This window comes from Pygoscelis adeliae, unplaced genomic scaffold (assembly GCF_000699105.1).
Source record: "Pygoscelis adeliae isolate BGI_AS28 unplaced genomic scaffold, ASM69910v1 Scaffold108, whole genome shotgun sequence".
Classification (NCBI taxonomy): Eukaryota; Metazoa; Chordata; class Aves; order Sphenisciformes; family Spheniscidae; genus Pygoscelis; species Pygoscelis adeliae.
Genome location: NW_008825498.1, coordinates 9,119,340 through 9,130,173, shown reverse-complemented (window position 1 = coordinate 9,130,173; position 10,834 = coordinate 9,119,340). Strand labels below are relative to the sequence as shown.

Genomic DNA, 10,834 nt, shown 5'->3' with positions numbered 1-10,834 from the left:
ATACATACTCTACATAATGCACATATTAACATCCTGCAGAGTCCAATCCAAAACAGAGCTCAAAAGGTTGCTGAGGGAAGCAGGCAACTTAGGAATTACACTGGTATCCAGTGGTGCAGGTAAAAGGAAAGGTGAGGGTTGGAATACTGTATTACAGATGTGCAAATTGCTTCTCGCTGGGAATCTAACCAGCTCTGTGCTGAGCTAGCTGCAATTAGTGCACATGTAGATATGGAAAGAATTATTTACCCCCAAATCAAACCTCCCGCCCATTAGAAACCTCTCAGTGCACCCAGGTAGGCTCCGGCGTAGTTCGGTGCAGTATGGCTGGATGCAGGACAGTGGGTGTGAGGGTGAGCACTGATGTATCAGTGTTGACGGGAGAAAAACAGGCGTGTGAGATTGAGGAGGAGCTCCTCAGTCAGGCCCGGCTCTGTTTCCTCTCAGACACTGTGTCTTACATTCTCAGCAGCACTCAACCTGGGACCGTCTTTCCCAATCCCCTCGAGCTCGCTGACGCTACTGTGCAGAATTTTAGGGAACGCTCGTCTTAATTTCACTCTAGAAAGCAACAGGGTTTTTTTTGTTTGTTTGTTTGCTTGTTTTTTACCAAATGGCCTCATATAGGAATGTAGGATAGACATACTATGTGGATAACTTTTTTTTAAACAATGAGCATTAATTTAGTTACATTAAATAATTGGTTTTGGTCACATTTAAATGCAGTTATGGCAGGTACATGTCTTAATAACAGAAATGTTGTTTTCCTCTTTTTTCCTTCCCTTCAAATTCCACCAATTTATTTTTCCGCCGGACTCTTTGCTGCCTCCTCAACCCCCCTCCACACACATGAGGACGTGCTGTTAAAACCCTTTTTTTTCCCTCCCCCCGCCGCTGCCGCTGTACGCTCGCTGTGAGCTGTCTCCCATTTACACTGGGAGGAGGAAAACGAAGCACTTCCTAATTGCACCAGAATCAAAAGCAGAAACACTTAAGGCATTAATACCTTGAATTGGTGCTCCTGGCTTTCGGGCAGGCTAGATCAGGGTGGCACAACCTGAACCAGCCAGCAGCTCGCTGTCAGAGGGTCTCGCCAGTTCCTCTCCCCTGCAGAGGGAGAGCCTCCTGCTCCTCCCGCCCCTGCTCTCCCCCCCAGCTCCCTTGAACTCCAGATGAGGCCCAGCTGCCCTAATGGCCTCGGGCGGTGTTAGGAAATCAGCTGCCCGGTGCTGGCTCCTTGGCGCTGGTCTCCGGGGCTCCCAGCTTCCCCCGCCGCAGCCCAGCAGGACCCCCGGCCACTCTGCCCTCTGGTACCGCCGCCTGCCCCATCTTGCACAAACGCATCCCCGACAAGGCTTCCTCCTGCTTCGCCTCCATGCTGCAGAGACCAGGGCTCGCGCAAGTTGTGGTTCCTAAGCTTTCCTTTACTTGGCATTTCCAATTGCAATCTTGTTTTCTCTTGGCACGCTAGAAATGTCCTCCAGTAATAACCAACCTTCTCAGGTACATCCATGACAGTCGCCATCCACAAGCAAGTCTCTTTGTATAGATTCCAGGGAGGCAATTTAAATAGGCTTGGCTCGCCAGTATTTTTGCTGTGTGCATACTATATTTTATTAATAGTTTCCTGTCAAAATGAAAATAGTTGGCATAGGTTGTATACAACATATAGATTGTAGAAAATGTAGAGGTTGAGCAGACTTCAGGCAGGTGATGTGCTGTGGGAATTGCAAATTTTCTGATTCTTAAAGATTGACTCATTTTTCTTACGGTATTTTACCTAAAGTCTCTTCATTTGAATACATTCCTGAAATCCTACCTTAAGCACATCGTACCTGACAGAAAATTCCACAGCACAGAAATGAAATTTTATGGTATGCAATTTATTGATATAATAGGCTGTCATGATTTCACTGACATTTATGGAAATATCATCACTGATTTCAGTAAAACCAGGATTTCAGTCACTTAGCTGTTTTTCATCAATTCTTTGTTCAAAGGCACCTGACAGGATTTAGTGTACTGCAACCTTATTAATGTTTCAGCATAATTTTTTCCCTAACTCACTTTGTAGTTGTGTGTTTGTACACACTCCCTGCCATTCCAAATTTAATGAAAACTTACAGAATGAAAAAGAAAATCTACTTGTCTTAAATATTTTATTGCTGAAACACCTGAATGTGTCACATTAAGAAATTGTGTTTATATTGTCTCTGGTTGGGGCAGGGAAATGCTGTTGCCCCAAAATTTATTAAAAGCGGGTCTAAGTCAGAGATGTGGAATTCTTTGCCCAAAGCTGTATAAAGTCTCTAACTGAACAGGGAGCTGAGCCTCTCTCCCAGGTTGGAGGTGAGTAATTACATAACCTTCATGCCTATGTATTCCAGTAGTATAGTAATATTTAACTCTTAAATATTTGTCTATACCAGCAGATCTCAAATGCTGCTGTAAGTGGCTGTCATCATTATTGCTCTTTTACAGGTGGCCCTGGGGACCTTGAGCAACCCAGTGATAAAGCAGGAGTGGAATTGTAGGTTTTCTAAATGCCAACTTATCTTCTCAGCCAAGGTCTCTTCCTGGTTATAGGGCTAGGTGACATCTAGTGAAGGGAAGTACAAAGATAATGTTATAAGGTTTTGTACTTTTCTATCTATTGATTTAGCTGGGGAAAAGTTACCTCTGTTGAAATAAAATTCCCTGAAAATGCAGTCTTGTATTCAGAACATTGGAAAATGTTAGAACAAATGTCATACAGTATAATGATCCAGCAAAGTGGAAAATTTCATGTTTCAGTGAGTCTCCCTCAGCTCGTTGTAAAACTTCTGTGGCCATCCTGCTACTAAATGTTTACATTTGAGAGTCTGTATCCCAATGCGGGGGGCACAAATACAACAGGCTGTGGCCTGTATAATGTCATCCAAGGAGAAGTAATGGTCTGTTTGTGCTTGAATATTTCATGAAGTTCATAAATTCATCATTGTTATAAACATAAATGTTAATTGTCAAAGCGGATATTATTATCACTATACTGGTGTAAAGCATAGTTTAAAATAAAAACATTTCACAGCATTTGCTGTGTATGGTTTGGGTGTTATTTATTTCTCTCCTTTTTTACTTACATCTTCTGTTGTAAGAGCATGATTAGACAATTTGAATTATATGGATCAGACTACATGTAAATCATAGTGTTACATTGAAGATAAGACGTGAAGACCCTGAAAAGGCAGAGAACTGACCTTCCACTAATTTCAGTTAATCTTAGCAAGAGCAAAAAAGTTATTGGATGTGTCTATGTGTTATTCCTCTGCAAATGATGGCAGACTGACAAGTAAAATTATGTTAACACAGTTAGACAACTAGTGATGAAACCAAACTTGACGTTTTTAATTTTCTATGTTATGTACCCTTCTGTAGTCTACTCTGAAAATCCTAAAAAATACAGTAATAATGATTTTATCTACCCTTCATTAAATTCTACACCAGGCAGGTTCTTGAGGCTGTTGAGAGGCCATGTATGCAGAAGACACAAAGCAGTGTGTTGGAAATGTGCTAAAAGCTGTTATTGAAACAAGAGGACACAGTCTACCAGACTGAGAGAGAAATGTGAACATGCAGTACTAGTTAGAGGTGTTATTTTCATAGCATACTTTCTTACTAACTTTATGTCATTGTCATAGTGGATGTTAATAAGACCTCACTCTTTCATTTGTAAATGGTCTGCATGTGCATTTTCCCACCCCTTATCAGATGTTTTCTTTGTGTTTTTAGATCATGGGGAATTCATATGCAGGGCAACTAAAATCTGCCCGTTTTGAAGAAGCTCTTCATAACTCTATAGAAGCTTCTCTGAGATGTAGCAGCGTTGTCCCACGGCCAATCTTCTCACAGCTGTACCTGGATCCTGACCAGCCTCCTTTCTTGCCGGAAGGTAACCATGAAAGTATGGCACATTTCAATTGTTGTTTTTCTGTGTGAGAAAAGGGTGGGATATGTTTCATTAAAAAACCAAGAAGCCACACAGCAGTTCATTGTGTGACACAAAATCTGAATCTTGGGCCTCATGAAGTGGAAAGAATGGCATGCTGGTTATTTTAAAAGGAGCTAAATGCAAGTACTGATGAAAAGTTTATTTTATTTTTTATTCTTGCTCAGATGTGAAACCAAAGGTAGAAGAGTTGGATAAAGAGTTAGTACATCGCTATTCACAAAATGGAAACCTGGACTTTTCTACCAACCAAACTGTTAATGAAATGGAAGATGAAGAGGAGGATGAAGACATGTCAGATTCCAGTAGTCCACCAATCCCATACTCACAAAAACCTGCCCCAGAAGGGTCTTGCACTACTGATGGTTGGTGTCCGTTCTTTTACATGTGTGACCTTTACAACTAATTCTCAGTATAATGCATAGTCTCTACAGTTAGAAACTCTTGAGCTAGGAAGTCTGGAAATACAGTTTATAGTCAAAGCCTTCAATATGAGAAAATACGGAGTAAGAGGACTTGTTTCAGGACATCAAATGTAACGTATTATTTGAAAGCAGGGTCTAAGACTTCCTGTGGCACTTCATTAGTTTCTGAAAGCCCCTTATTTTCTTTGGTCATCATTGGTTTACTGTCCTCAAAGAAGTTGCATAAGTCGGTATCAGTATGGCTGGTTCTCAATCTACCCCTGAATTATTCTCAGAAATGTTGGCAAAGCTGGATTTAGTTGTTTGCATGGGCAGAAAGAAGAGTTTGGAGAGACAAAATGGAGAAGAGGCTTGGTGTTCCTTCTGCCACCAAGGGGATAAGAGGGATGGTAGTGGAAGCTTGTCTGGTTTGTCTTTGCCACCTGCCTGCTGGCCGTTGCTAGTTTACCCTGACCTGACCCTAGTCCTGACCGCTGTTCTAGATCAGTAAAGTTGTTGACAGTACTATTTTTGTTTGGTTTTAAATGTGTTAAAGAAAGGGTCAGATCATTATGAATTGGACCAAGTAAACTTCATGTAATTGGTTCATCTTATCTCACAATTGTGCTATTCCAAAGATTTAACTTCCTTAAAGAAGGAAGATCTGTTCATATTTATTAGATGTGCTTCTCTTAAAAACAACTCCCGCCCCCCTCAAACCCTTGGAAACAAACAACCCTTCCCACCAGGTCCAAAACCTGTTCTTGACGTTTTATTCAGTATCTTCCTGAATTAGGGGTTTCCTTGTGCAGAGGTCATAAAAAGTCATAATTTGTAGAATGGTTTGGTACCTTATTATAGTGTATGTTTATATGTGGTGAGAGAGGTAAGCACTAGTGACTGGTAATCCTTTGACATTTTTGGGGGGTAATTGGTGGCAGGTGTTGATGTTTTTGCCTTTACCCCTTCTGAATGCAGCTTATATAAGCACGTTTACTCTCCATAACAATGTACCTCCAGTTCCTTGTAATACAAAGAATAGAAAGGCTGGCTGCTATGAGAAGCTGGGGAATATTCTTGGGAGAATTTGTTATTCACACAGAATTGTGTTTGCTATCCTTTGGAGGCTTGTAAATTGGTAGGAGCAGAGAAGGAGAAAGTATAAAACGATGTATTCCTAGGAAGGTATTCTCAATTGCAGACAAGTATCAGTAAAGGCTACAAAGTCTCCTGTAGAGAGCAGGAGCAGTTCTGATCACTTCTGTTAAAGAAATGTAAAATAAACTGGGCAGGATGCAGAGGAGAACCAACAGGATGGTAAGAGGAAGGAGTTCTATCTAACAAGGCTTTTTGCCTGCCAGGACAAAAGTTGAGATGGCGTATGCTTACACCTTCTAAATATACCAAGGATAAAACACTAAGGAGGGAGAAGAGCCGGTCATGCCAACAGGGCCCTGCGGAAGTGTCATGGATGCGTAAAATGGTTGTGAATGCATTCAGGTTAAAGGTTTAGGATTCTTTGACTATTGGTGACACAGTTCTGGACCAGCCTGCCAGTAGCGGGAACAGGGCTCAAAACCTTACCTGGCTCCAAGGCCACCATTCATTCGATTGTGAAAGAGCTTTTTATATGACGTCAAGAGATCTTTTTCAGTCTCACTCACACGTTCTGGTGATCCCTGGTTGCGCTTGCATGCCCAGACAGAAATGTTAGTTGTGTGTTTCCAGTTAAATGTCCGTGTCTTTACTTGAGAGGTGACCTTTCATCCACATGCAAACTGTTCCATGTTTGCCAGTGCCTTTGCCGCCTCTGCTCAGGAGAGCTTCAAAAGGCTGCCCTGCCCGACGTGGCACTGCAAGGAGGTGCTCGGCTGTCGAGCGCTCACTGCAATGCAGACCTCTAGGCTGTGGCTGCATGTTGCATGTCACAAGGTTATGCCTAGTTATGCTATAGTTACATAATATATGCTCATGCATATATGTAATATTATGCTTTTTAGTATGTCCTGGAAGAAGATGACCTTCCAGGGGTAGTTCTGTGTTTTGATTTTTATCTAGAAGTCTTTTATGATCAGAGCACCCTAGAAGAAAGTTTCCTATGTTACATCCGCAGAATTTTAGGATTGTTCATCCGTCTTTGTCAAGTTCACCATTCTGAATTTACAAAATCTGTCTCGCTCTTCAGTGTTGTTCTCAAGGAGCTAATTTAAGAGAGCAGTGGTTTTGTATCTGGAAAAGGAAAGGAAAATACATTTTTTAAAATACTGCTAATGATCTGTTAGGACAGTTTTACGTAAGTGTTTAAAACACACAGGGTCCCAAACATTCACGCTGCAGACCGTATCTCAACAAGATATTAATCTGATAGCTCATCTTTCATCTCGTGAATATGCCCTTCCAGAGATGTAAGACAGGGTCGCTGCCATTGTTTACATCCCTTATCTTAGTTATTTAATGACAAAGATAAATAACATTAGGAAAATGTTAAATAATACTGATAGACTAATTGAAGTCACTGTAAGTGTTTGGATGCTTTAAACTAAGCATGTATTTAACTACTTATCCAACAGCAAAATATTGGTACTAGAACCTGCAGTTCATAGCTCCGCTTGCTGTAAAACCCATCTCCCACCTTTTAGCACAGATGGGGTGAAACCTTTTTTCCTTTTAAGGTATTTGTCCTGTTTGTTTTTCCTGAATTCAGGATTTATGCCATAACCATCATATTATTTTCTGTGATGACTTGTTCTTTTATTCAGATGGCTGAGTTTTCAGTCACATGGGTGCAGGAAGTAGATCTTAATGCCTTTATTCATCAGTTAAAAAAATAAGTGCCTCACAAGTGACAGTTTGTTGGATGTTCCTTCTTAGCTGGCCATAATAGCAGATCCCTTAACTCTCCTGTTAGCCCACTGGAAAGAGCAAATGCGTTTGCCATTGTTCCTTACTATTAGTCATAAAAGTAAAGACTTTGTAATCAAGAAGAATAATGGTATTTGGGGGATTCACTTATTTTCAGGGGCTCTTTTTTCTGCTTAGCACAAACTTTTGTAACTAACTTACCTGTTCCGTGAAAATAAGATTTTCATTTTCTTACAGGTGCCTCAAATATGCAACAAAATAATACAAGAAGCTGTTCTGAACTACTTGTTTGCTGTAGCTTTAAAAGAGGCTATTTCTAATTTGTGGAATAGCATTCTATGCAAGCTGTGGGAAACACAATAGTAGCACCTTTCTTTTGTTAGTAAATCTTCAATTTACCTGATGCTTAAAGAAGGACCAAGGTAGTTTCAGAAGCAATTAGGCAAGCAGGTACTTAACACCTGATCAGTTACTGTGAAGTTACAATAGCAAGTGACAGTGACCGGTAATTCATATGTAATTCTTGGAAGCTAATTCCTTATGCAAATACCCCCATTTATTGCAGTACAACAAGGAGCTGGTACCCCACATTGAAACTACCTCTTGTTACTGGTGGGGAAAGGGAAAATATATACAAATTTCATTTTTAAGAAGATTCCAGCACTTCTAGGTGTTGACAGTTGTGGGGATACATTTTCATTTTCAGGAAGATGGGACTGGATTAATTTAAATGAAGTGATGTTGGAGAATGCAAATTTGCTTTTCAGAAGCAAAAACTAATGAATTTTCTTTCAAACAAATGCAGATAATGTCTGTAAAAGCTATTCATTATTCTTCTTTGTGACTGCTCTCGGTATTTGCAAATCTCTAATCAGAATATAAATGCCTGTTCTTTATTTAAAACAAAGCTGAGATCCTGTGGGAAGATGATTTTTTTTAATGGAACAGCTCAGCTGTGTGCTTTTACTTTTTATAATCACACATTGATAAACAATTTCATAAAGCGAAGCTGGTTTGCTTTAGTGGCTCATGGGTTTTCTCCTCTTCATACTTAGATGTCCGTAAAAGGTACGTAGGTAAATGTGACACTGAAGTGCCATTCTTTTTTCTTAAGGGTTGTATGTGTTAGTGCTGTTTGACATAGAAATTTAGGTGCAAACTCAATTATAAACTAATAGCTATGAAATGTAAATGGATTTTGCATGTTCTAAATCTTAAACATGGGCAGCACAAGTTCTGCTTGTACAGAGACATCATGTCTTGTCATTCCTAATGTGGAAATGGTTATCTCTCACAAATAATTAAATATCAATGCAAAATCATTCAAAACAGAAGAAAAAAAGGTTTGGGGTCCCTGTGTTGCTTGCTAGTTGGAAAAATACAATTTTATATATATAAATATAGCAGAGAAAGGGGTTAATCTCTCCTTCCTCTCCCCACAGTCAGTTGCTTGCTTCCAAATTAATGTTTCTCATGTGGAATTTTCTCATTCAGTTTAAAAAAGCAGCAGGAACTTAAAACTCGAACAGTGATTTGCAGCCCTAAAAGCCAAGGGAAAGAAGGATAATGAAGGGCTCTTGAACATACCACCTGCTTGTCTTTGAAGGAAAATTCAAGACTTTTACTGCACAGAAGCAGATTTGCATTCTCTCCCTATCTCCTGGTCAAAGTGAGCCCCAGCTGTACCTGGCCAAGCTCCGCAGCCCTCCCTGGCTCTCTTGTTGCAGCTGTTGAATAAACAAGAGAAGAGCCCCCGGAGGCTCTGAGGGTCTGTCTGTGCTGCCCCCTCTTGCTGCGCACCCATCGGGATCCCTTTCCCCTCTGCAGAAGGGGAGCCAGAGGAAACCCTCAGTGTCAGCCCTGTTACTCGTCTCGCTCCCTCAGAAAATGAGGTTTTGGCGGTTGCCTGTGAGCTCTGCTGCCCGTCTGTCGGGAAGCCGGTAGCTGCTTTCTGCCACTTCTGGCAGAGAGGTAGAGATCCTAAAGGTACTAAATTTCAGCAAGATTTATGAAGTTCAGGAGCTGGTTGGATGACATTGGTGTCCCCAAACTAATGTCCCCTGGGGCAGAAAAGTAATTGCAGCTCTCCTCTTACACAGCCTGAACATTACAGAGGCATGTGCTGGCCAGCCAGTCTACACATACATACCTCTGATCCCGAGATGTCGCCAGCCAAAGCAGAGGAGGATGCCGGAGGAGATTGTGCAAGGAGGAAGAAGGGGAACATGGAAGGGATCTGAGAGCATTTTGGGTGGCGTAAGAGACGATACGGGGGTAAATTTTAGGTATTGTTTGCGCATTAGGCAGGATGCAGCATTTCTACGGTACAGTCCTCCGCATCCTAAATGGTGGGAAATATTACATATTTTCAGATCAGCAGTCTCTCAGGTAAGAGGCTGCTTGTTGCCTGTGGTAGCAGACTGAAATACATCCGTTTGTTTCAGTGGGTACTGCTAAGATGTTACAGAATAACGCTTATAAACTTGTTAAGATGTTGTGGTGGGTTTCCTTAGGGTTTTCCTGCACCTTCTCCCCTGGGGACTCAGGAGACTGGTGATGTGCAGCTGCTCAAAGTGTAGCTGATGTTGTTTTGCTCCTAGCCTGGATGGTAGCAGAGTCTTTGCTTCCGTCTCAGATGTTGTGGAGCGCTGGAGCATTGCTTCATCCCACTGGGACATCAAAACCCTCAAGCATCCAAAGGGGCTCTAAGCTTCTCATACGATCTTCAGCCCTCTCATCGTCGTGTGCTCTTTCTGAAAGCAAGGCTGTATTGAAACATAACTGTTAACAAAATTGACAACCAAAATCCTGCCTTCTTTGGTGTCCTAGTATTGCTATTACTAAGAATTAATTCAAAAGCCTCTTTTTAGTCACTGTTTGTGCTTCTGGGCATTTCCTGAAAATTTTTAGGTAGAGACAAGGCTAAGGAGTAATTGTGTAAAAGCACAGGTTTAAATCTGTCTTGCAATCTTACCACACTTGCTGTTTCATAATCCTTATCTACAGATTTCCTGTTTGCCCACATTGTCAGCAGTGGGTAATTTTTCTATTTTAAATCTAGACGTAGAGTGGTATTTTCTAAGCATGTCAGGCATTCAGTGAAATCTAAGTAGCTAAATATTTAAGGCCAGTTTTGAAAACTCTAGACATAATACCCAAATGGCATAAACATTTGAATAAGCAAATTCTATTTTGTTCCTATGTTTATCTGCAACTGTTTCTTTCTAAACTACATTGAAAAATGTAGATAATACTTAGCCTGGTACCTAGCCTTCCGTTTGATTAGGATCAATATGTTTCTAAGGAATACACCTTAAAAAGAGTTTAACATACTAAAATCAAATTGCATCTAATCAGAAAAGAAGAAATTTTGCTTTAAATATGCAGTTTTAATGCTTTTCCCCTAAAACATATGTTCCTTCTTATTGGTAAGTTATCACTAAAATCCTCTGATTTGTAAATAAAAACTTTAGGCACTTCATTTTAATTCATTGGCTGGAAGAAGGCGTGTGTGAGGGGTGAATCCAAGCTAGCTTTCAGCTCAAGTGAGCTGCTGCTGGGACCAAGCTGACTGAATAACTGA

General features: G+C 40.8%; 1 protein-coding gene across 1 annotated transcript in view; it reads left to right on the top strand.

Annotated features, from left to right (window-relative positions):
* The window catches only part of GREB1L (growth regulation by estrogen in breast cancer-like), an 80,794-nt gene that overhangs the window by 11,840 nt on the left and 58,120 nt on the right, over positions 1-10,834 (top strand). Inside the window, exons 2-3 of the mRNA XM_009331450.1 lie at positions 3,769-3,928; positions 4,153-4,350. Coding sequence (XP_009329725.1) covers positions 3,772-3,928; positions 4,153-4,350 — 355 coding nt within the window. The 5' untranslated portion in view covers positions 3,769-3,771. The remainder of the gene's footprint in view (positions 1-3,768; positions 3,929-4,152; positions 4,351-10,834) is intronic.